This window comes from Carettochelys insculpta, chromosome 5 (genome assembly GCF_033958435.1).
Source record: "Carettochelys insculpta isolate YL-2023 chromosome 5, ASM3395843v1, whole genome shotgun sequence".
Taxonomy (NCBI): Eukaryota; Metazoa; Chordata; order Testudines; family Carettochelyidae; genus Carettochelys; species Carettochelys insculpta.
This window is the reverse complement of record NC_134141.1, coordinates 27,378,092-27,404,444: the sequence shown is the minus strand read 5'-3', so window position 1 is coordinate 27,404,444 and position 26,353 is coordinate 27,378,092. Positions and strand designations below refer to the sequence as shown.

The window sequence follows — 26,353 nt, the reverse complement described above, 5'->3', positions numbered from 1 at the left end:
TCTGGAATGATTTAAATGCACTTTCCTTTTCTAAGCTGTCCCTGTTGTATGTACATCATGAAAAATGCAGCATATTGCAATTATAGTAAAAACATTCTTTATGCAGATCACAAAGTTACATTTAGGGATTTTTTCATTTAACATTAATGTTGCAGTTAAAATGAAGATAGACATGCTACAGTGAAAGGGCTGCAGGCACGAAGTCAACAAGAGGCCTCTGTTGGCACCACACAACTGTATGTCTATTGCTTACAGTCAGCCAGTGATTACCAGAACTGGTAAATAAATACTAATCTTTGTCATGGGGGAACCATTTTCACTTGGCATCTAAGGCAGTGGGAGCAGTCCATTTTGGGTACTGTCCTCTCTCTTTAAAGTGAAGCAGTCTATTAATTTTAAAAAGCAGTTCTCATGTCACCATTACATGTAAATACGCAGCTAAAAAGCTGTTCTTTTTAATGCTCACTTTAACAGATTACACCAGCACTTGAGGCTGGATGAAAGGGAGAAGGGGTTAGGAATTGTTAACTATTCCCCTGTGGTGGGTTAATCCATAAATGAAGCATCCAGTACTAGCCCTCCCCCTTATCTTTTGTCAGACAAGATATTGCCTATCTTATGTTCAGTTTTACTAGTGTCTTATGGTGGTGTGTCATGTTAAGAATGCACACCATCCTACATCATGTCAGTTTGCAAGAACATGCCTTATTGCCTCAACCCATTCTTTGCTGTAAAAAGATAGTGGTTTCTTGGACATGTGTGTCAGAATAACCAGCCACTTATGACAACATTTTAGGGATACAAAGGTGACAAAGAAGCCCCAGTGTCACAGTAATGCCTAGACAGAAAGCTTAATCATAGAACAAGAGCTGGAAGAGACCTAAAAAGGCCATCAAGTCCAGCCCCCTGCCCTAGGCAGGACCAAACCCATCAGATCAGCCCAGCCAGGGCTCTGTCGAGGCGAGACTTAAACACCTCCAGGGATGGAGACTGCACTGCTTCCCTGGGTAGACCATTACAATGCTTCACCACCCTCCTAGTGAAAAAGTTTTTCCTAATGTTCAACCTGGACCTTCCCAACCACAACTTGAGACCATTGTTCCACATTCTGCCATCCATAACCACTTTGAACAGCCTCTCTCCAGCCTCTTTGCAATCCCCCTTCATTAAGTTGAAGGCTGTTATCAAGTCCCCCCTCAGTCTCCTCTTCTGCAGACTAAACAGGCCCAAGCTTAACCAAACTCAAGTTTTAAGATGTGTTGAATTCTCTTTTCCACACAGATGAAGTCAGAAGCCTTTTTAACTTTTTCTATTAATAAGGAAACAGGCTGGGTCTTCGCTAGTGTATTGACGACAGAATGGGCACCTTCTGTTGCCATAACTCTTCGCAGAGCTGCCATTCTGGTGTCTGGCACCAAAAGGCAGGGCAGTATGGCAGTTCTCTGTGGACAGAGCAAGTTGTGTGTAGATGCAATCTATTGAGGTCCCTGTTGACAGATGCTTTTAGTGTAGCTATGGCAACTGTCAACAGATTGCATCTACACACAACCTGCTCTGGCACCAGAGCTGCCAGACTGCACCACTCTCTGGAGCCAGAGAGCAGAATGGCAGCTCGGCAAAGAGGGCTGCCTGGCATCCAGAAGACCTCTGTCAGCAGGTGTTTACACTGCACTTGTGGACAGTATTGTCTAAAGACTGTTATCCCTCAAATTTGAGGGATAATGCTGTCAAGGAAAATGCAGACATCTGTAGAGACTGTTGACAATGCTTTACACATGTCGATGTGCACTGCCCTCTGCACATTCCATGATCATTCATTGCTGAAAGTGTCACTGAATTCCATCTTTCCAGGGCTATTGACTAGTCAAATTCAGAAGAGGGAAACAGGATACCCTCAAAACAGTTGACACCAACACTGTCATTGTGGGGGAATAAAGCCTCTTTCCTCTTCAAGTACAATCTAGATTCTCAGAATCCTTGCACATTGAACCTCTCCGGTGTTCATGTATCTGTGGCCAACCAAAACTTGTAGAATGAACAAAAGTGGCCTTTTCAGTTTACACACTTACTTGCCCTGGGTAGTAAGCAAAGTGTTGGGCTAGAGGTGCTACAGATGGCCCCTGTGTAGTTCAGAAACTCCCTTCTCTCAAATCTAGCTGTTTCTGGGCCTTTGCTTATTGCAACCATCCATGGATAATGTTAACCACAATCCTGCCCATGGACTTTCCCACCTCAAAATGGATTGCAGTGGGTGTACAGTAGTCTGGAGCTGCCACCTGCTTTTACAGCAGCATAGCCTCCCTAAATTGAGAGTTCTGGTGCAGCGGTGGTACAAGTTCCTTACCTATCTCCATGGAGGTTGTTTCCTCATTTGGGAGGGCTGAAGCCATGCTAGTCTTCCCAAATTTTCAAAAGGATGCAACTCCATCACTTTGTACTGGTTTGCATGCACCAGAAGCAATAATCCACCCAAGGATGTACAGTAGCAATACTGTTGTACCCATACCACAGGAGCAGAAGGACTTGCCAATGACCCTGAAGGTCTGCCGTTTTTGACATGCCAGACAATTGACTGCAATTCTATCTGGAACCCTGCCCTCAGCTACTCCCTTGCACAGGCTATTTGTCTCAGCATAACTAGGAGAAAAATCAAATCATTCCATTACTCCTTGTGCTCTACTCAGTTTGGCCAGGAAGAAAGGCAGACAGGAACTGCCTGATGTGACATTAAGGGACAGGACCACAGCAATTCCCACCGTGGTGCTTGTTGAGGCACAAACACCTCAGGTACAGACCCTGAAATGGTAACAGCAGTACAATAGGGTACTGTGAACATGAGAAAACAGGCACCTGCAGCATTAGATCCACATCCAGACTAGCTTAATGTGGATTCAGGGCAGAAGTATAGGGCATATATGTAGCACAGTAACCCTAGGTGCATGTCTGTACAAAGTTTCAGACAAATACCTGCTACAGTTTGAGTACAAACTTGGGGAGAGGAAAAAAGACAAGCAGTCCCCTAACACCTTAAGGGTAACAATTTTATTAGGTAGTGAGCTGTCATAGGTAAGTCACTTCATTATCTTACCCACAAAAGCCCATTACTTTTGCCTGAAGCTTTGTATAGACATGTACCCTGGGGTTACTGCACTACATCCATGCTTGTGTATGTGCCCTATGCTTCTGCCCTGAATCCACCTTAAGCTGGTTTAGATGTGATGCTAATGCTGCATGTGCCTGTCTGACAACTTTAAGTAATAGGCTTTTGTGGGTAAGATGAAGAGGGTCTTGCCCACAAAAGCTCATTTACAATTTTATAAAGTTAGTCTTTAAGGTGTTAGACTACTTGTTTTTGGGGAAGCTACAGAGTTACAGCCACCCCTCAGATTATTCACCACAAGTTCAGGGAAAGTATCCTTATATGGGGAAGTGCTGTCTGCTTTGTTTTCTGCACCCCTTTCACTTTTGGTCTACTACTGCTAGCAATAGCTCACACTAGATATCCTGGCAGCAAGTCTAAGGCAGCAGAGCTGAAGTAAAGACATTGCCAATATTGACAGTGACAATGCTCCTCTGAAATTTTTTTGAGGTTGCTTCATGTAGACAAGTGTAGAGTTACACATGAACTGGTTACAAAGCCCTGCCCTCCGCGTTCCTATTTTCCAAAACTGCACAGCCACTTTTCCTGGGGTATAGAAGCTAGATTAGTCTGTTTTTCATTAATTGAGAGCAGACTGAAAGGGTTTACACAAGTATGTTGTTTCTGTAATAAGAATCCTGGCCAATGAGCTCCTACATTCATCAAACACACACTATTAGCAATTAATTCAGTGAATGAGGGTCCTGATTTGCCATGCATCTTAACATCCTTCTCTAGTAGATGGAGGTAAGTAGTTTCTATTATCCACTTTGGCAGTTTAGTCTGTAGATGAAGTGGGCCTGCCCTCAGCTGTTTCCTGCCAAGGTCTTAAATATTTAAACTGAATTAGTTATCTAGTATTCTGAATATTGGTAAGTGCTTTTGATGAGAGCTAGCTTTGACCTAGGAGATCTGAAGCAACGGAGTAGCTATGGGTGGATGGATCCAAATTAACATTGTACACTTTAGGTAAGCCTCAGAGGTATGGCAAAAACTCCATCTCTGACCACCACTTCTAGCAAGTCTAATAGCATGGGTAGACAGCACTAGGTCAATAGGATGCTGTGTTTGGGAATTTGCTTCCAGGAGAGGTGATAAACTGAAGGTCTCCTGGGGGCTTGTAGAACTGCCAGTGAAGATGCTCTAGCAGCTGGGCCACTGAACACTTGTGTTCAAAGACTGAGAACGTGCACTGCTACTCTAACATTGTTATTTCTGGAGTTTCAAAGTGATTAATAAGGAGCCCTGCAGTGAGGGGCCCCTGCTACTCTGAAGGCCAGAATGGGTATTAAGGAAAAATTAAATCTCTGAAGCTGGACTTTTCATTCTGTTTCTATGCTGGCTACAATCGGAGCCTAAAATTCTACATTTCAGAAACAAGTATGTTTGGCGTTCAAGGAAACTAGTTAGCACTTAGACCAAAAAAGGTTACTGCATAAAGACCCTTTAGCTGTAGGATGTCAATGGATGAGACCCTTTAAGATTCAAAGACTTCTGGTAACACTCAACTCCATTAGTTGTGAAGCAGATGCTATATGCATCTTTACATCACACCTAGTTGACTCCTTACCTAGTTGTCTGCCTCTCTAGATTTACTTTAGATGTTGTTGGCCCTTGTTCCAGGCTGCAGTTATGTATTGCTGCTAAACACCCTTTGTCAATTGCCAAGCTGTTGCTTAGTGAAAGTTATGAAAAAATTAGCCTTGCTGAGCTATCCTTACATGGAAGCCAGTTTTAAGGGATGCAACTAAAGTGGCCAAGAAGAATTTCAGATAAGAGCAGCTGGCAACAGGCAGACTTCAGATCATTTTGACATTTCTAGATGCCACATCAGTTTTATCCTAAAATTGTTCCCATGTCTTGGGCAAGAGTTATATTGCCATGGGATCTATCCTTTCAATGGCTTTGTCCCAAATCTTAAGTTGTAACATGCAAATTGGCATTGATGACTTGCCCATCAAGTAGTGCAATCATTTGTACTTCTATACAATGCTTGTACAATAAGCAGGTCCATCTGTACCAAACAAAGCAGGCATTCTTGGATCCAATGTGACTTGGCACAAGTCCCACTGTGCCATCTTTTGTAGTATTCTCCCCGCCCCCACAGCCAAGCACAATACATACAAGCTGCTATAAGGCAAATTTACTGCATGCCAAGAATTGAGATGTTATTTATACTACCTAGTTAGTGGTAGACCACCAATGAAATCTCTCAACATATCTAGATCTTTTGTTCCTGGATGTCAATTCTAGTTAGCAGCTCCACCTTGAACTGCATCCTTTTGCACCATTGCATCAGACCTCTAACAGGTGCCTTGGTTGGGGTACTGCCAAAATAGGCCAACAAGATCAAAAATCTTGTTTGGACTTCCAATTTGAGTTTTGGGAAACTAGCACTGTTGAGATCTCATCTAGCTCATGAGGATTAAGCAAAACTAAAGCAAGACCTAGCAGACTCACCCAAAACTGCTCCATTCCCATGGTTAGAATAATAGTTCACTAAAACTGTCAAAGTGATTTGTATTTAGTTTTAATACTTAACTTTACAGTGGTTGAGAGCATTTGTTCTCCACACACCCTTAAGGTGTCAGGCAGAAAGTCAGATTTCTACATACAAAATTTGTTTACAAGTTTGTCAATTTATCTGAATAACCCGTTTGTCTATTGCCATTGACCCAACCATTGAAAAAAAGTGTACAATAATTTACATTGACATATTGCAAAAGTGCTTAATAGTGATTGCTCAGGAATATGTACAATTGGCCTATACAAATATGTACAGGTGGTACAGTATAGCACAAGTTGTTCCTGGAATATGGCTTTCTATAGAAAGTGCTTTAAATAGGAGGTCAGTGGTAGTACCAACAAAGTCAAGGGTTACAGATAACTAGTAACCATCAAAAGCTGATCTGTGGACAGATATTTACAGAGTTCAGTAAGCTGTATAAAAACGGTATTTACACAAGCTCACTCCATATTTGTGGAGGGTCTTCATTTCTTCCAAGAAGGAAGAATCTTGAACCACTTGCCAGTTACCATCTGAAACAGTGTAGAACAAGTAGATTGGCAGCTTGTCTATTTAAGCTAGATCATCCTCCGTGCTTACAACAGATATCTGTAAGAAAGGAGCAAGTGTGTGTTGAGACACAGTCTTTGGTTGCAAGAAAGTCAACTTACAGTTTGAGAGTCTGCTCACATGTGAGATGTACCTGTCTTTGGACAGAACATAGGATATCCTTTGGCTTGGCTTTTTCCCCCCCAAAATCTTCCCACCTTTGCATTACATTAGTGTAATTTGAGACATCCAAAGCATATTGAACTTCAGTAAACACACTCTAAAGTCTAGGGTTTAATGTTATCAATAGCAATACCAGCCTTGCAGCTCTGCATGTTACTGCTAGAGCACTAGACATGCTAGAACTGCCTTCCCTGCCATGCCCCTATAGTCTGTAGGGGCAATAGCTTCCTGACACCTGCCAGTTACATGCTATTTGCATTCTGACTTGACAAGTTTATAGAAAGGCTGGCCAAGTTTAAGAGTGGTCACTTAAGATACCAAGTTATTGACTTGGCTTCTAGAAACTCTAGGAGCCTGGATCTCTAAATGCCATTTTTGATTCTACCTAGAGCCAAATATTTGTACTTACTGCTGGATATGTGTGTCCTACTGAACTGCTCTGTCTCCCAATATCAATAGAGATGTCTTCTTCAGTTGTTTTCAAGTAGACTGGATTGTCAAAATTCATGCTTTTCATATTCTTGTGCTGCCAGTTACGCCACATGAAGTAGCCACCTGCCATTGCCGCCAGTGCCAGTAATACTTCAAAAAAAAATAAAGATATGAGTAGCTGGAGAGTCCTATAAAGAGATTTCTAGTCTGGGTTAGCTCACAAGTCCTATAGTCCGGATTTAGTTCTTCGTATGCGAGTGACCTATTGTCAGCCAGAAGCTTGCTTCTCCTCAAGTTTAGGATAAGGTTGTGCAGCTACTTGTTCTAGTTGCTTCCCCATGCCACAATGGAGTAAGTTACTAGGCAGTAATGGTTTTAGATCTGGGGAAGTAGGTAATTATCTCAGCCGATCAAGTCTCAGTTGGAGCCTTGAGCATTAGCTAATCTATTCTTACCTGCATGGTTCCTTTTGCATGGGCTGTCAGGAACAGGCTATATATTTTAAGTTAACTTGGGCACTACACATGCTAGTGTTGAATCCATCTTAAACTGATGGTTCTAAAGTAACATTATCTAGTTCAGTGATCTGAACAGTCTTAGTTTTATTTGTCCATCAAAGTGAGGCTGATCTGTACCCAGGCAGCCAATCCCACATCGGGGCTTTACTCTTAGTATTGCACCAGTATATACTTACACAGAGGAAGAATAGCCCATGCAGCTGAAGTGCCTTTGGCAGAACTGACTTCTGACACTGTACTGCTGAAATTGTGGCCTAGAAAGGTAAACAAGGTTATAGGCTGCTTAGTTAGCAGAATTAGGCAGAGGCTAGCAGCTGAGTCATCTCTCTTCTCATTGCTTTAAGCTATGAGCAAGAATGCATTCTAGCATATTAGTCCATTAAATAGACCCTCCTACTTCCTGAAGTTGCATGAATTTGTTTCACTTCCAAGATGTTTCAAGGCCAACATGAGATGCTAGGCTATGACAAGAGGATACATGATTGAACAGACCAGTTTTTACTGCACCATAGCACACTTCAGATGGCAAAGTTAACCAATGGATGTCCCCTTAGCTGCATGCATAGGTTTAGCATGTTAGATAAGTGTTTGTCTAGTTTGTGCCCTTCTTGGTCACATGAAATGCATGATTGAGCGTGAGTTATTGGGACCAATACCTCCTGGAACTGGTCCAGCAGTTGGTGGTTTTTCAGTTGTTCTTGTATCTTTTGTCTCAGAGTAAGCCACAGTAGTTTCAGCACCTGAAACTAATTATCAAGAACCCAGTTACACCTGAAGTTCCCAAATAGCATGCTATGAAGCTGTGGTTGAGGTGTTTAGCAGATGGTAGACTTGCCATGCATTTATTAGACTAAATTTCTCAGCTGCTGAGAATTTGATAGGTTTACTCCACTAGGAAGCTGAGAGCTCAGCTGCTGGGTTTTTGTTCTCAGGAGCCTAAGGCTTTGGAGTAGGTTTAACCTAGGAGACAATAGCCTTCTAGGAGTCTAGTACAGAAGTTTCTAGAATCTATGATTTTCTATGGTTGGAGAACTTAAGTGATCTAGTTGGGGCCTGCTGGTAGCTAACCAAACAAGCTAGATTGTTATTTTGTTAGTCCTGTCAAAAAGTGTGCCATTTAATTTTTACTCATTGCAAGTTGTTTAATCTAGATCTCCTACAGGCATGACTTGAGTCCTGATAAGAACATTCTGCTGGAATTAAGTAGCCATGCATATTTATTTGAGTTCTGATGGTCATTTAAGCAGCTACAGCAGCAGTTTAGGACTGCAGTAAAGCATTGCTTGCCATGTAACTGCAGTCTGAGGGCCAAATGATTTAGTAGTTCAGTGAGATATTAACTCCAAAGAGTATAAAATTCTACTCCAGTTTAGCACCAAAGAAACAGCAAGTATAAGTGAATTGTCTGCTGTTGGGATATGCTAGACCACCACTGCTCCCCCTGCACCCCAGCTGAGTCAAGAACCATTAATCAGAGTACTAGCAAAATAAGCAGCCAGACGGTCTCAGCCAGGCTTAGTACTCCTCCTCAGAAGGCCTTAAGAGCATCCCAACCCTGGGATACAGCACTGATTGTTGCTAAACTAGGCAACAGGCTGGTAGTGCTCTCACATCAGTACAAGAAAAATTTAGCAGAGAAAGCAATGTAGTAAGTGAGGCAACATGTTTGATTTGGTAAGCCAAAGCATCTAAGGTGAAACTTGCTGTTTGCAAGACAAAAAAAAGGGATGCTTAAGGGTACAGTAGTCTAGAAAGACTGAGAACCACTGAGTTTACACAAGTATGGATGGCCAAGTTCCACCTATTCAACCTTCCCCCATCCCCACCTTCATGCAGGTCTGATCAGTGATCAATATGCAGAAGCCACATGGGCCTGCAGATCTAGCAGGGGTTTGCATTTAGTTAGAATACCAGTTTAGTCTCTGCACCAATGCTGTGGCAAGATGTGTCAGTACAAGCCCCTCACTAGGTTCCCACTACAGCTTCCTTGTTATATCAATATACCTTTACATTGGAGGCCATCCTCTTGCAAGTCGTATCCAGCAGGACATGTGCAGGCATACTTTGGAGAGTGTTCATTTATCTGAGGAGCAGGTAGGCAGAGATACTCACAGCCACCATTCTCCACTATCTCATCACACCAGTTTCTGCCTGTTGGCACAAAAATTGGTTTCAAAGTAGACCCATGTTACCTAAGCCTGGCAAAGCTCAGTAATGTGGTAGAATATATCAACTATCCATACAGGATGGTTTCTCCATCACAGAAGACAAGCCAGGCATTAGCAACTTAGAGGCCTTACAGGAGGCCTCTCAATAGGAGAGGCTGCCTTGGACAGTCCACTGCAGTAGAAGAGGTGGTACAGGATACTGATGCCTTTTTGCTCAGTCAGATTCAGTGATTTGACCTCTTCTTCCCACCCCTCACCCACCCAAATGGGAGATTCCAAGCTACTCCCAATACCCAGGGTAATAGTAGCAAGGCAGAAGTTTATAGACTGAAAATACATGACAGTGTTAGACAGCTGGTACCTGAGGGCTGCACAAGCTCATGATACACAATGATATCCTGGGCATCATTGAGGTTGTTCAACAGTGTAACCAATTCAGACCCTGTAAATTTATTGGCACCATAGATTGCTTCATTCTCTCCATCAATCCAGTAGACACGGTCCTAGGAGAGACAGTTATTGCATCCCATTATGGTTGGGCCATTATAGGTTGTCCATCAACGAGAGATTTGTCACTGTGACAAATCTCTACTTTATTAGGCAGTTTGACTAGATTAGTCTCAATCTCATTCTGACTGGGCAACATGGAATTGTACATAATTCTAGTATGGAACATTTGCTGCTCTTGGTCTTTGCCCCCTTTTATAGGGGCTACTGTAGTCCCTTGAATTCTGCACTCTTGTTTCTTGCTGCAGTCTGCCTCTCCAAAGCCAGCCTACAGCTAGCTCCCCTACAGGGTGCTTTGAGAAAACTCACCTCAAATATTGTTAGAGCAAGAGGATGAGCAAGGAAAGTTGGAGACTCTAACACAGTCCTACGATCCTGGCCATTTAGATCCACACTGGACAGTGTATGCAGCTTTGAATCAACCCAGTAGAGACGGCTTTTAATAAGATCTAGGAGGTAAAGAATTGCATTTTAGCACAAGATTCGAGTACTGGGAAAACTCCCCTGTTCATGGTGGCTCTGACCCTTCACTTGTCAAGTAAGGGTTGGCCTAAAATGCATGTGTGCCTTGCTGTGAATAGGTTTGCAGGAGGAGGGCATTTACATATCAGAAGGCAACTGTACCACCCATACTGAGATTGTCCAGGTGGAGGCTAATCCTACTATGGACAAGTGTTTAGGTGGTCTACTCCTGAGGTATCAAAATGCCACATTGCCATGTGATTATCTGCTGTGGTCAAAGCATTGGCAAGCCTTTGAAAAGTGACCAGGGCTGGCAATTTTAGAGTTGGAGGAACTTGCTTAGTGCCTAGAGGGCCATGGCAACAAATGCATTAGGATGTAGCTTTTTCCATGGTTATGGAAATGTGAACTGTCACTTGTCAGGCTTTCCCGAGTTGTCCTTGAAGGGAGACTAGTGAGGTCAGTCTCTCTGCAAGGCACTCTGAGTTGCTTTAAAACCATACCTAGTGCAATTCCATTAGGCCACTGGATCTCTGTTGTCACCAGCTGTTGTCTACCAAGTCCATTCATTCCTGCCTTTTCTATTTTGGCTGGTTCACCCCAGTCAGACCAGTACATGAAGCTGTAAAGAGTCAAGCTGTTAACATTAGGCACCCAGCCATTGAGCTGTGTATTGTAACATGTAAACAATGAGCTTGTTTATGGTTACTGGAAGGCCTGGTATTAAGTCAGCACACTGTCTTCCATCTCAGACCCATGCCTAGAGTAAGCTGCCCCAGCTGGTAGCCCCCTCCCAAAAAAGTGGTGTTCTGCAAGCCTGGTCAATTGTTTGCAGTAAGCTAGATAGGTTGGCACAGTACCAAGATTCCCCTGGCATTGAATGCTTGTCCTGTGTTAAGTGCTCACCCAGAGAGAGGATCCACAGCTATGGAGGCTGGTTCTTTTAAGTCTTTATTAAAGAGTGTCTTCCTTTTAGCGCCATCAAGACTAGCCACTGAGATAGTCTTTAAAGCTGAATCAGTCCAGTAGATGTTCTTGTAGATCCAGTCTACAGCAATTGCTGCAGGACTGTGTACATTGGTTATGATTTTTACATGTTTGCCCACCTTGTTACGAGTATCATCAAGTGAGGCACTAGAAGAAAAAGGTTAAGATGTAGCTTTCTCATCTTCTGCATATGACCCAATAGCCATCCTGAGGTGTGTGTATATACACCCCGCCCCCCCGACCCCACCTTCAGACCTTGAACTCAAGGATTCTGTTAGTTGCAAATCAAAGTGCAAGATCAAGATGCATCTAAGATCCTGTCCTTTGTTCAGAATTCTAGTTCAACTAAGCAAGTCAGACCATTTAGCCTCAGACTGGGCTCACACCAAGTTGGAGCTGCAGCCAGGAGGTATATGCACAACTTTAAGCAAGCTTAGCCCACCGTGTACTAATGGTTGACCCCCACACTGGTTATGGAAGTTTGGAATTTGTAGAGATCCAAGTTGTACACAAGAATGACAAATTGACTGTTTAGTCACTGTAGAGGACAATGGCTTATGAAAAGTTTAAAGCTGATCAGTTTACCTGAAGATTGATTTTTGGTTAAAGTCAGCCCAAAAGAGTTTTTGCTCTGCAATATCAGCATCTAGAGCTATGCTGTTTCTCAACTGCTCTACCAGCTGGATGTATTCTTTCCTTTCCAGGCCATACTTCCTGATGTCCCGACGGTTAGTGAAAATCAGGCATGGTTCTTTCCCTGCAGGATTTAGAAGTTACTTGGTATAGTAGGAATGACTTGACTAGAACTACAAGTGTCACTGTAGGAGTCAGACCTTTTGAGTGCTACTTGCTACTAGGACAGACATATTAGAAGACCTTAGAAGTGGAGGCTTAAGCTTGGTCCCCCTCCACCCCCAGGTTTTTATACTGGACAGCACTAAGTGCTTAGTGGGTTCGAGCTCCTACAGTTATAGCTCAACCTGAAAGAATGCTAGCCATTTTCCTTTGTCCTGCTTGACTATAGAGGCAGTGCAGGCCTGAAAACTAGTGATCAAGTACCTCAAACATTTCCTCATTCACCGAATGGTACAATGACTTATTGCAGTAAGGTCTGCAGTCTGTACAAGTGTAGACAATTAAACTGGGCAACAGATGAGTACATACTCCCATTCTGCATGTGTGCATGCAGACTGGAGTCTAGTGCAATAAAATTCTGGAGTACATCTGTCAGCCTCCAAAGATGCTACCTCTTATTTATAGAGCTTTGTTGCTTACCTACTGCCTTACACACTCCAGTAGCCAGATCCATTTGATAGCCATGGCTACATTCACATTTGTAGCCTCCTTTCAAGTTAATACAGATTTGGCTGCAGATCCCAGGATTCTGGCATTCATCAATATCTAAGAAAGGACCACAAAGTAAGTTGCATTGTTCAATTACACCTCATTTGGGTGAAGATGATTGATACTTGCCTCCACATGTTTTCCTGTCTATCAATTCAAAGCCAGCTGGGCAGTCACACTCATACCCAATAACAAGGTCTCTGCAGATGTGAGAGCAGCCACCATTGTTCACCAGGCATTCATTCAAGTCTGGAATAGAGTTAAGAAATCCAGAAGCTGTTGTGGCAGTTTAACTGAAATTTCAGACAGGCATTGATGACCCAAGTCAAGAGGGTGCTAGTTGCAGGATACATTAGAAATTTTAACATTTGCTAGTGAAGTCTTGGCCACAGACATTTGATCAACCCCAACATGGCCTTCAAGGACATGTTTGTGAGCCAACTGCAAAATGCAACTGAGCAGCTCAGTGCACTAGAGCTACACATTTTCTGCATTATATTTTACTGTTCTCTACAGCCTGCTTCATGAAGCTTGCACACTAGGTACTTCAGCTATTTGCAAGTTTGAGTTGGAAGATTCAGGCAAAGCCCTGTCAGTTTTAACTACTAAGTTATGTACATGTCAATGGACTACAACTATGTCAAGTTTAGATTTTAAAGAGGCACTTGCACTGATCTTCTGTAAGACTACCTCAAGCTTGTCAAGTGACATTCCAAGTAGGGAGCTCACTTACTGCATTCCTTGAGGGGTTCATCACTCCAGTCCTGGCAATCCTGCTGCTGATTACAGACTTTGGTGCTATCAATGCATTCCCCACTCCTGCACTTGAATTTGCCAGATCCAGAGCACTGATTGACTGTGAAGATAGTATTGGAGGGCAAGGGTCATAATAGGGCTTTCTAGATTTGTATCTTAAAAGGTTAAGACTGTTTGTACTTGCCATTTTTACAGTTGACTTCATCAGTTCCATCAAGACAGTCCCTTACACCATTACATTGCCTGCTACCATGGATACAATTCCCATCTTCGCATTTAAACTGGTCTGGTCTACAAGTCCGGGAAGCTGGAGAGAAGCACTTGTTAGAAGCATTGACTCAAAGGTTGGGACAGTCAGTGGCTGAGCTAGGGCAGAGGTAAGCTGGACTGTCTCCCTTTCAATAAGGGCTATAAACAGTTACTTACGGCAGTTTATTTCATCACTTCCATCCTTGCAGTCTGAGTCACCATCACATCGCCACTTCTTGTGGATGCATTCTCCAGAGCCACACTGTATTTCACTATGAGAACACTTGACAGGAGGGGCAGGCTGGCGGCCACATTGCTCTAGAGATTCATCTGACTGGTCCGAACAGTCTGCGTCGTCATCGCATACCCATTTAATAGGGATACAGAGAGAGTTTTTACATTGAAATTCATGTGCACCACAAGTAGGTGGTTTGCAGTCCTGTTCATCACTACCATCACTGCAGTCATCTTGGCCATTACAGACAAAGTTCTTGGAGATGCACTGCCCACTGGAGCAGGTGAACTCTGCTGGGCTGCAAGTTACATTGCCTGGAAACAGAGTGGAAGTTTAATCACAGGATTAGAACTATGAAATCTTAACTGCACCATTTAGTTTTATCTGGCAAGTTTAGGCTGAGTTTGGTCAATGAAATTAAACACAATCCCTTTGTAGCAAGGCAAGATTGCTCATGCAATTATTTACTTCAGAGTTTGCAAACTGCAGCCCAAAGCTACTGGCTCTGTTAGAATAGAGAAATATGGGACTCTGCCCTAGACCTTGTTTTTATACCCAGTTTGGGTACAGGTTAGAGACTCAGGACATTTGCTTTACAAGGTGAGCCACTGACACTTCTGCATTTGTTTCTGCCTGCAGTTTTGTGTTTTGGGTTGAAAATCCATTCAGCAATGCCAGCATTACATACCTGGGTTGGTCCTCCCACATCTGACTGAAAAGCAGTCGGGTAGAACAAGTTGTGCTCTACAAACTGAGTAGAGCCCATTGGAAAGCTGTATTTTAGTACCAAGACAAGCAGCTGTCTAAGTTTAGGCATACCTGTTTAGTACGTTAGCATAACACCCAAAGCCAGCTGCCAAGACTTCACAGAATCACAGCTTTATAAAGCCCAAGAGTGTTAGACAACTGAGCAGATCACTAAGCAGGTGATGGTTTTGCTCTAAGCTGTGTAATAGTTAGGATGGTCCAACAAGTTTGCTCCAGGAGACTTGAGCTAAACTGCCCCATTGCTTAAGACCATCTGTTTGAGAAAAATGGGTTACTGGTCAGTCACAGGAGTGGGAGCCTGTGAGTGAGGTACTCCAAGCTAATTCAGATTTAGTGTTAAAAGCCTGTAAGCAAGAGCACTCTTATTTCAGGTTCTGTTTTTAATCAGACAAGCATCTATTAAGGTCACATATAAAGTTCAACTGAATGGGACTTTGAACAACATTTGCTTATATTACATGATTACATTAATGCTCAAGTTAGTTCCAAGAGCATCTTTTGGCTATTTTACACAGCTAGTTCACTTTCAGGATGATGAGATTTGAGAAGAGCTAAACTACTCTAGTTTTCGTTCTTACCACAATTCTCTTCATCTTCACCACTGTCACAGTCTTTTTCACCGTCACATTTCCAGGGCAAAGGGATACACTGAGTTGATCGAGGACCACAGCTGATTTCATTCACCCGGCATGTTCTCATATCTATGAGAATGAATTTGGGAGAAAAGCAGCTATTAAAAACCGACCTAGGTCTAGAGTTCAGGTTTCGACAAGTCTACTAAGAGCAGTTTAGGATTCAGACAATTATCTACATCCAGATAAGGGCAAAGTTGCAGTAAACCGACTGCTGTTTTCACTGTCAGTGTCATGTGAAATGCATAGTTCTTGTACTCTGATCATTAGAAATGGATACCCTGAGAAGATAGGCCAGATAAAACCCCTCCTCTCAGACACCATGGAATTAGTGGCCACTATTTTATAGTTTCATTCTCAGGAGAGGAATGCGATACAGGGCTGTATTGTGTTAGGTATGAATGCAAATATTTGACTTTGCTCAGAGAAAGACCATGCATGTGAGTTGACTTTCAGATGTGGCCAGGGCCATGCAGCACCCTTCCAAGAACTATTTGCCATCAAGAGGTTTGAGAAACTCAATCAAGGTCTGCTACTTTGGTTCCCATAACTGGAGTCTATAGAATGTACCTGCAACAGGAGGATGAGGCAATTCCAGGACATGTTCAAACATCTTAAGACATCTATTGTCGATATCCTTGTTTCCACACAAAGGAATCTTGAGCAGCCTTAATAGCCCTTTAGCCTGACTATGATTACAAGCTATTCGGAGGCTTTCATGCAAATCAGACACTGAAGTCTCTTCTGTTCCTGAGGTAAACTTATTCTTTGACAGGGCTTGTCAGCCTCTCCTTGCAACATCATTACTTTTGAGGACAAGATTGTTTAACAAAAAAGCTAGTTTTAAGTCTAGCTATTACAGTGACAGGCTACAAGACAGTTTTTGATTGAGAGATTTGTTTCCTGCTCAGATGCTTTTAGTTGTCAGCATAACAATAGGCTCACTTACGGCACAGTTCAGGGCTTTCATCAGACCCATCTTCACAGTCTGGGTCCCCATCACACTGCCATCTGTTAGGGACACACTGACCATTGCTGCACACAAAGTCAGATTCAGCACATGTCTTCTTAACTGCAAAGAGAAAGTTCCAACTGGAAAGGAAATCTTGCAACAAGTATGATTTGTCACCTACTAGAGACTAACAGCTCAATGCCCTAGGACTACTGGAATGAGCTGTATTAATACTTTGGTTATTGACAGTAAGATATCATAGCCTTCACATCCTTCAAAGATGGACACAGTGTTTCCTGTCTTTTCTATCTGTGGAGGAATGCTGTTCTGTGCACTGCCAATAGAAACATGCTGCAGGTGCTCTGCAAATCAGTTTAGCTGGTACCTGAATCTCTCCAGGACAGCCACCCAAGTGCCCAGCTTACAGGGAACATCGGTTACCAGAGTATTATCTATTGTTTGTCCCTCCAACCCATTGTATGGCATACAAAGCTAGTACTCTTTTTCAAGTTTAAGCTGTTAGTCAAACAGGACTAATAACTCATGACATTTGAGTTGCTCACTTGTCAATATCTTCAGTTCTGTAATTCTTGCCTGTTAACTGACTTGCACACAAGAGGATAAACATGGGTTACTTGTTTGCTGGCATATGAATTTATTCCACATCATGTGGCTGATATTTAAAGCCATCAGCTTTTTACTTTGAGTGCTAGGGCTGTAATATTTGAGTTTCCTATGCAAAAAAACAGAACCAGTGATTGCACAAATGCAGTTTTACTTGGTGATTATTAAACATGATTAGATGAGGTGGAAGTTGGATACCAGGGCAATTTACTACCTGATGTGCTAGAGGAAGGAAATGGAGGCTGTAATCCATAATTACTACTTCACTGATAGTGTTAATATGCCATGATTTGTTATTGTAGGATAGTTAGATTTAACAGGTTCTTGAAGGCATTTGCACTGCAGTGGTAACAAATTTTATTATGCACTATTTAGCTAGTTCAGACACATTGTAGGAAAGGAAAAACACTAGAACACTGTTTTCCTTGCCATTTTTGTTTCCACGTGTACAAGTGAGTTGTATAGCAACCATCTAGGACTGCACAGAAAACAGTAAGCAGCTCAGGACAGAAGCTGACCAGCTATCAGTTTCCTCATACTACTCTTTTCTAGGGAAGACTGACCCTGGACAAGGCAAGCTATGGAACACTGCAGATTGAGCAGACTTGGGAACAGAGGTACCCCTCAGAAATAACCCAGTAGTGCAGCTACATCAGGGTTTCCCCAGATTCTCAGTCAGGACCCAAACATGAGTTAGGACTACATTTCAAAATGACACCAGCTGGGCAGCTCCACAGGTAGCTATTAAGCAGCCATTCTCTCCTGAAGTGGTTCTCAACTTCTTAACTGAGAAGAACAGCTGTCAGACAGTTAAGCCAATCAATTACATTGAGAACCATTCCAGCTGCAGAGCAGAGGAATTGCATACCTGAGGAGCAGTGCCCAGCTCAGGTAAGGTGGGGACCTGAGGCTAAAAAGGAGGGTAGAGCTAAACAGCTCCCTGGCTTCCAGACAGTATAGGAAATAAGCTCCCCACAGATTCTAGCAGGGTTCCCACAGCTGGCACTTCTGACTGGGGCTCTGTGCCACAGAGCATTTCCAGCTGAAGGGGTTCCTGTGCCTCCCCTACTCCCCAACTTAGCCCCTTCTGCCCCCATGTGTAACTCCTAGCCCCCTCTAGCCCTTGACTAAGGCTCCAAGCCCTTGACTGGGGGGTTAAAGCTGGGGAGTGAGTTTTTCTGCCACCATAGCTCTAGCTATAGTAAATGTAGTATTAATATATTTCCCCTTGTCTATGAAAAATGACAAGTGAGGGGGTCACAATTTTATATTCTTGCCTCAGGTGCAAAATTAGCTATTTACAGCTTACCCTCCCCCCTCCCTTTTTGAACTGCCAAAATGGGTCCCTGTCTGGAAAAGGTTGGGAACTGCTGATCTACTTCAGCCATATCAGAGAAGCCAGACAGCTCTATGCTTGACTTTGTTGCTACCTTAAGTGGGCTTTTTAAGATAGGGAAGGGGTCAATTAACTTGACTAGTTAGAACAGGTTTGCTTGAGTTGGTGTCTTATAGCTGCCTGGACTCAGTCCTGCAGAGGACTGACTACAGGTTTTAAAGCTATGTGTATAAGGATATGCTATTCTTGACTGAGACCCAGAGACCCCATTAGATTGTAATAGCCATCTTATAATTCAGGGGTTTAGGAGAGTTCTACCTGCTTGGTGCACTCATCAGTAACTAGACATTAACTTAGAAGAACTCCACTAACATTACAGGTTTAGTCCCTACCAATGAGTTCTTACTCAAGTAAGACTTTGCATTTGCTTAAGGGCTTACCACAGGAGCTCTCATCACTGCCATCAGAACAGTCTTCGTCTCCATCACACTTCCATAACAGCGTTATACAGCGTCCATTGTTGCACTGGAACTGAGATTCTTCACATTTTGCTCTTACACCTTGAATTAAGAAAGTCAGTTTAGTGAAGTGTAACTATAGCATCACTTGTTAGCTTTTGATCAAGGCTGACAGGCCAGATCGAGTGTCCTGTTTCAAAGATGGCAGAGCATTTTTAATGCCTTCATCTGCCATTTGTCATTAGTTATATCAGTGGTTCTCAAACTGGGGTATAAGTACTCTGGGACATTGAGGTCTTTTGGGGGTACATCACTTCCACTAGTTATTCACCTATTTTACAAGATGCTACACAAGAGCATTAGCAAGGTACATATGAGAAAATTTGAACTTGTTCATACTGCTCTAAGTACTCTACAGCTCAGTGTACGTAAAGTCAATTGGAATAAGTTTTTTCCATTGGTCAGTAAGCATGCTGCAATGCTTTGTGTCTGTTGGATTTTGTAAGCAACTAGTTTAGGTGAGGTGTAACAGTCTACAAGACAAGACTCGGGTTCCCAGAAGAGGTACAGTAGACTGGAAAGGTTGAGAACTACTGGTTTTAACCACCAATAGTGCACTTCACTAGTCTGAAGGGACTATAGCAATGGACATGGAACTTATGAATAGCATCAGTTGCCAAGTTCTGATTTAGGCTAGGTCTACATTTACTGAAAGACTCCTTCAGGAGTGATCTTCCAGTGTTTGACTTAGCATGTCTGGGGTGGTGGGCACTAAATTGCACTGTCAGCCCTGGTACTCAGAAAAGGAGTTAAGAAACTATCCCATTGACTTCCTATTGTCCAGACAGCCAAAAGCTTGGCTCTGACCCCAGCTATGTAGTTCTAGCTGGTATTCCATCTTAGAGCAGCTTTCTAGTCTAGTGTTGACCTGGCCTTAGAATGGCACAGCAGCTAAACTACTGCAGTCTTTGCAGGCTAGCTTTCCAAAGAGTTAAAGGGTTTGGTGAGTGTACACGTTCTGCAAGTCAAAAAGCCTTTAAATCCTGACCAGCAGAGCAGTCTAAAAAGATCACTTAATTATCCAACTGCTGATTGAAAGGCAGTCCCACAATACTTTAGTGAATTATCAGGCATTAAACACTATGTTACAAATGGGAGCTGCACAGGAAAGCTGGAACTTACCTGGAGAGCCAGGAAAGGGTCAAACTAAACTGGCCTCTACAGGAAACTGGCAGAGAGCCAATAGGAGCTATAGGAAAAATTTCAAGTCTGGAACTGAATCACAGCAGCATCCCTCCTTTGTTAGGAAGGGAGGGATAGGATAGGGGCAGTGTGTTGTCTCTCCCAGGAGAGGGGAAGGAATGAGCTCTGCCAGAATAGATCCCTAGGCTCAAATGAAAGATTAGGGAAAGGTTACTTATGCAACATTTATTGTTGGAAGTTATGGATGAGTTGGTAATTTGTTTTGTGTTCTCCTGTAACCAAGATCTGACCTAGAGAAAGTCCATGTTCTGCTTGAATTCATATTTTTCTTCCCATCAAGCCATGTGCAATACTTGCATAAGCAGGCTTGGCTCAATAATAAAAGTGCTCTTGATTAACCAGGACTGGTTGAGCCTGTGTGTCCTACAGGGGTTTAAAATTAGGTGCCTGGCTGCAGACAAGTTAGCACTCAGCTGCTTCGATGGTTCTTGGGGGGGGGGGGGGGGGGTGTACTCGTTTCTTTAACTCCTTAAGAGAGGTTTTGATCTCAGGAAAGATTCCAAGTGGCTTCTTTCCAGGAAAAGGGATTTTGCATACTTTGTGGCAGCTACTGGTTGATTTCAAGGAGGAAAAAAGAAAACACACCAAGAAACATGTCTTCCATTCCCAGAGACAAGTCAGCAATGTTTCAACTAGCTAGTCCTTATTACCTGCACTTGGAAGCATCAGTGGGGAAGTCAGGCAAGATCCTTTACCAGGTCCTCAAGCTACAGATAGCTTACATGACCACCACTGTACTATGTGGACTGTATGCCAACATCCACTATATTAGCTCTGAAGAGCCAAGCTGCTCTAGCATGTGTCGATGACCAATGACTAAGTGCAAGTTCTTCCTCCCAAGATTCTCAAAGCCTAGGATTGTAAGTTCCCCACCAAATCCTAATATTACAGTTTTAATAAGTCAAAGTTCAAGATTGTTGTGCCTTGTGCAGCTGTTGCCTGCACATGGGCCACACAGCTATATTTGAGTGTTTACGGTTGTTTTAGAGGCTATTATTGGCAAAAGACTTCTAGGCAGTACTCAAAGTGAAGCCACAATGGCCTCATTCTGAGCCAAGTAACTTGTCTTTAGAAAATTGAAGTATTTCAGTTAGAGATGGGTATAAGTGTGCCTAGAATAGAGCCTATACACATTAGCTATTCTGTCTGCAAGCTGGAATCAGCCACAGCTTCCTGCAAGTATATTCCACCATCATATAACTCATGATGGAACTTATTCCTCCCAGGAGGATCACACCATGCAAAGTCTGCTCTGTAGGCTATCAAACCAACATCTGCTTCATATCAGTTGCTGTCTGCCTCTCTAGCAGTTGCACAAGCCCAGGGCTTGTCTGTACTTATGAATGTTGTAAGGTCCAGAGGAGTGACTAGCATGATGCAAGATTCCAGCTTCTCCCTTCTTTGTTGCATCATTTCATGAGTTACTTTCTGGCATCAAGGCAAGTACAAGGCATCTATTTTTAATCTTAAACACCATTTGTGCGGTCTAGCTAAAATGCAAGCAAGGATATCAAGTCTCTTCAGTCATAAGGAGAATCAACTTACTGCTGACTTGGTAATGCAATGTTCTGCAGACTATCTACATATGATCACTAGGTGGTCCCAGAAATCATAGCAGAACAGGATAAGGGCAAGTGCCATCTTACCTGCAGAAGATATAGCCAATACATGGTCTGCTGCCCACAGCCAGCCTACTTGAAGTCACTTTCAAATTTTATAGTCAGGTTGTCTAATATTTTAATTTCTTTCACTGCTACCATGTTTGACATGCAGCTAGAATTGCTAGATTAGTGTTTGACTAGATCTGTCAAGATAGAACATCTCATTTTATAGAGGAGCAGTGAAATACGTTAGCTATTGATTTTATATGCTTCTTTTGCAGTTATCTACTCCCAACTTCCATGTTCTGCAGAAATTTGCTAGCCATTTCTCATGGTGAAAATTAAGGCCCTTATACTCAGATTGCAACAATTTTATTAAGGCACTAGTCAAATGCTATATTTAAAGACTGTTTAGATGCATAAGCAGAGTACTGTCACCACTTGCAAGTATGGGTATCCACTACTATTCCTCATTGTTAAAATTTCAGATTTGAAGACCTTGCATCAGGCCATTCTTAATTTGAAGGATCTCATTTCACTATTGGTAGCAAGGCTATTTTGAGTCTCACTGCTGTAGTTTCCTGGCACATATGCCTTGTCTACATTTGGGTATGGCAATATTTGCCAGTCTTTATTGCAGAAGGGAAAGTAATCCTTTTGCTAGGCAGAACAGGTATTGGCTATACTGGTCAGAGATCATGTGGTGATAAAGCAAGGTGTTCAGGCAAGAGTCCTAATTATGTTAGGCCTCCTCCCCTGCAAAAAAGATTGTGACTAGCTATGCTCGCAAGCCTAAGGCATGGTCTAAACTCACATGAGACATTAAAATTTGATGCGCAAGTATGACCACTCCAGATTTCAGAAAGCTTTAGAAACCAAGAATCAGTATGGTTTGTGTAACACTCAGTTCCTCCCACAGTTATACAAGCTATGAAGTTGTTCTGTTACTGCAGTTGTCCATCTTTAATTTTAGTTTGATATGTCTATCTTGACTCTTATTCAAGCCTAAGCCTTAGTTTATCATCTTCAGGGCAGAAAGGGCAGGTATTCCAAAATTGACTTGCTATTGTTTGGGGCAGATGAAGGCGAGTGATTGTCTCTAGCATAGTAGAAGATAGATCCCAAAGCACTGTAGACCTGTTCCCATGCCAAAAGCAGATTAGAAATATTTAAAAGCAAGATTCAAACACCACATTCAGAAAGCATGCCTAGTTGTGGCCTGTTTAGCTGTTACTCACATCACTCCAACTAGTGACAGATGCATTATTTTACACAAGTCCACATTTAAGCACTAACTCCAGGGAAAGAGTTAAAAAAGTTTAGTTACTAGATTAAAAAGTCAGTTGAACTGCTACAGTGATTGAGCTCAGGACTGCAAACACATTTATACCCCTTTGCAGGAACAAGTCAAATAGCAGGTGTTTACAACCTAATATTTTGTTCTAGAGGGCTAGGATGTCATTTTGACACCAAACAGAACAAGGTTAAAATGGTTACACTTCCAGGGAACCTTTAAGTGAAGCACCAGTACCTGCATTTCTGTTTTTAGACTCCAAATGGTCTTTGGCTCTGCTACTGCCCCAGTGTGGTAATTTTTCTTCTCACTTCTTCCTCCAGCCCCTCCCACCAATTATTGCATGTATAGATGCTACCAACTACTGCTTAGCATTTTTGTTGTAGCTTTTTGCAGGACCACTTCTCAAAGTACAAGTAGCCATTCAGAGCCTAGAAGTTGCTGATTTTCAGGCATTGGGTAAGAAAGGGTAGTATCACACCCCAAGTATTTAATGATCATTACCATGACTTCAAATCTAGATGCACAAGCCCCTTTACTGCATGAGTTAACCTTAAGTTATGCCTAGAAGAACCATATTTCCTCTCCTGTTTCAGAGGAAGAGGTCTACATCCTTGTAGCAGGAAGCCAAGTAATACATTGTTATTGATTTGCCTGTTCCTTACAAAATATGCAAAGACTTACTTGCACCATATACATAGAAGTCAGTCTAGAAAGACTGTTGGTGTCTAGTCAATACTTCCATTCAGACCAAGTTACTGATAATCAGACAGTGAAATAGCCACATGCTCTGTGCAAGTCGCTGCCTCCATTTAATGGGCTGTATAGCCACAGAGTGCTGTAAAATCTAGTTTCAAAAAGATCAGATTTCAGCCGAGACACTGCTGCTGCTGTAGTGGTCATATTTGACCACATACATGTGGTCAACACCAGCTGCAGCACATGTTGGCAAGTGCTGTGGAGGAAGGTGCTCACACAGGAACTATTTTGTCTTCCCTGAGGTGCACCACTTCAAAAGCCATTAATTCTTCTGAGTGACACTTATGAGGGCCAAACAGACTACAGCAAGGATCAGAACTGGGGACTGATCCAAGGTTTAGCTAGCAATTCTGATCAAGTGCCTATAGTTTTCAGCCTCGTCCTCTTTAGTCATTTTACATAGCTAAACTTTCACTTTTGGAATTTGCCAGTTCTCTGAATGTCAGTTCCATAAGTGCCACTCCATGTTTTCCCAATCATCTCTTGCAGAACCCAGCTTCCCTACCAGGCTTGTTTCTTCTTCACAGCAAGTGAACAGTGAAGCTAAACAGGCAAAGGAACTGAACCCTGGTAGGGAAGACTGCCCAGTGGCTGCAGCCACTACCCGCAAAGAGGCAGTGAACACTGTTCACAGCAGGCAGAGCACCCTCCTGACTGCAACCCTTCAGCACAGCCCCAAGCAGGGAGGGCTGGAGATGCTCCACCCAGTCTTCTGCTCCTCTGACTTTGCAAAGTGGGCAAATAAGACAGCTTCAAGAACCAGCTCCCCACCCAAGACCTGTAGCTGCAGCATGAGGCGGCCTGCAGGGAACAGGTGGCTTCCCTAATGGCCCACAATATATGCACCTGTGATTCAGGCATTTCCCCTCCCATCCACCACCCTTGGTGGCTCAAACCAACTCTCCCACCCCCAGGCACAGGAAGAAGTCAAGGAAGCGATCAATGCTTCTGTCACACTGTTATAACACTAGTTAATAAGCTGTAGTGGGGGTGTAACAAACATCTGTTACTTTCCACTTCGTGCATGGAAGGACTATTACATGCTCTTGCCTTTATCCCTGGACACTGGGAACAACTATAGCTACTTTGTTCTCTTTGGCAAGCAGCTTGAGTTGTTGTCTCAAGGAGCTTGGCTCAGGGCTATCAGTTACACCCCTTTCCCAAAGGGAGGAAAATGTTGTTGTCAGAGGCTTTGTTACGCTTGTAACAAAGTGTTTCTCTCCTCTAACCCCACCATCTCCAGGGCCTAAAAAAGCTCTACCTGGTAAGCATAGCAGTTGCCCAACAGGAAAAGAATGCTGTCCTAACAAGTCTGGAGAAGCCTAACAGGTGTTAGCATCTTGACCCCAGAACTACTGGCCAGTTAACTAGAGAAGGAGTCATTGTTGGCTCTAGGCAAGATGAGGTTTGGCAGCTGCAGGTGAAACGTGTGTGTAAAAAAGAGTCAAAGGCTTATGTCCTGTGTTTAAGCTCATACTTAAAGCTAAGCTGTTCTTTGATGATAAGCATCCCTTCCCCCACACAGCCAACCAGAAGAGCTCACACACAAAACCAGAAACTGTCAGTGGCCTGGGCAAGAGGCAGTGCCAGTGACTATTAGTAGCACACAGGAACTAGTAGACAACTCCTGAAAGTTGTTACCCCTCGCAGACCAGTTGACAAGTGTTCCTCTTCCCTCACGCAGGGCGAGCCCTTCAACCTCCCGCCCCCCCCCCCCCCCCAAAGCCCAGCCGCCTACAGCAGCCATCCACTTAAGCACGAGGAACGTGGCACGCTTCCTGCAGAGATTGTACACGGAGGAGCCCTGTAATAGGCTCTGGCTGAAACGCATCTCGTTTCCTCAACGGCTCTCGGCCGGTGGGCAAGGCAATAAGCCCTTGCGAGCAAGAACTATTGCCTCCCCCACCCCATGCCCAGAGAGGCCAGGCCCAGCTGGCAGGGGGAGCACTCCGCACAGGTAGAGGGCGGGCGAGGGCCACCCCCTCGCCAAGCTCCGCCTAGGGCTCCAGGCCCCGGCCAGCACTCCGTGTCCCGCGTGCGCCAGCCTGCGGGGGAGCCCCACGGTCTGTGCGCTCGGCGGGGAAGCATCTCCTGTGCAGCACCCCTCCGCCGCGTGGGGCGCCCCGGGAAGGCTGGGCACGCGCCTGCCCGGGAAAGCGCTCGCGCCACTCGCGCTAGCGGGGGAAGGGAAACAAACGCCTATTGTCCCCCCTACCCGCCTCCCGGTGCCCCGCGTGCAAAGCGGCTCGGGCAATTCACCGGCGCGTTTCCCCTCCCGCCCCCCGCGCCGCCCCGGGCCCCCTGCCGGCTACTCACCGCGCACAGCGCCGCGCTGGCCCAGCAGGCAGCAGAGCGCCGCCAGCAGCCCGAGCACCCGGAGCGCGGACGTGCCCATGGTGCAGCAGGAGCCGCTGCTGCGCGCACACAGCAAGTCGGCGGCCTCGCAGGAGGTGGGTGGCGGGGGCACCCCTGGTGCGGCGGTTGGCAGGGGGATAGGCAGCTGGGCGGGGAACGACGAGCCGGAGACATGCACAAGGGGGAGGGTGGCCCCGCGACGCTCTTATACGAACCGCCCAGCTCCTGTGTGCGGCAGCGGCCGGTGACTCACGGGGGCCCCCGCCGGCCGCTGGT

At 44.0% G+C, this 26,353-nt stretch overlaps 1 protein-coding gene across 2 annotated transcripts; it reads right to left on the bottom strand.

The window, feature by feature from the left end:
- Nucleotides 1–1,352: 1,352 nt before the first annotated feature.
- On the bottom strand, nucleotides 1,353–26,268 carry VLDLR (very low density lipoprotein receptor). Of its 2 annotated transcripts, XM_074994833.1 has the most exons (19): nucleotides 26,039–26,268; nucleotides 18,788–18,907; nucleotides 16,385–16,507; nucleotides 15,382–15,504; nucleotides 13,978–14,349; nucleotides 13,736–13,858; nucleotides 13,529–13,651; nucleotides 12,925–13,044; nucleotides 12,727–12,852; nucleotides 12,037–12,208; nucleotides 11,371–11,598; nucleotides 10,968–11,086; nucleotides 10,312–10,451; nucleotides 9,857–9,998; nucleotides 9,332–9,478; nucleotides 7,984–8,073; nucleotides 7,504–7,581; nucleotides 6,787–6,959; nucleotides 1,353–6,254 (listed from the first exon to the last, which is right to left on the bottom strand). In XM_074994833.1, exons 1-19 carry the CDS (start codon nucleotides 26,115–26,117, stop codon nucleotides 6,219–6,221), a joined length of 2,634 nt encoding a protein of 877 aa, XP_074850934.1. In that variant the 5' UTR covers nucleotides 26,118–26,268; the 3' UTR covers nucleotides 1,353–6,218. The 2 variants fall into 2 exon arrangements, with proteins under 2 accessions (XP_074850934.1, XP_074850935.1); XM_074994834.1 differs by lacking the exon at nucleotides 7,984–8,073 and having other exon boundaries at nucleotides 26,039–26,265.
- Nucleotides 26,269–26,353: the final 85 nt, after the last annotated feature.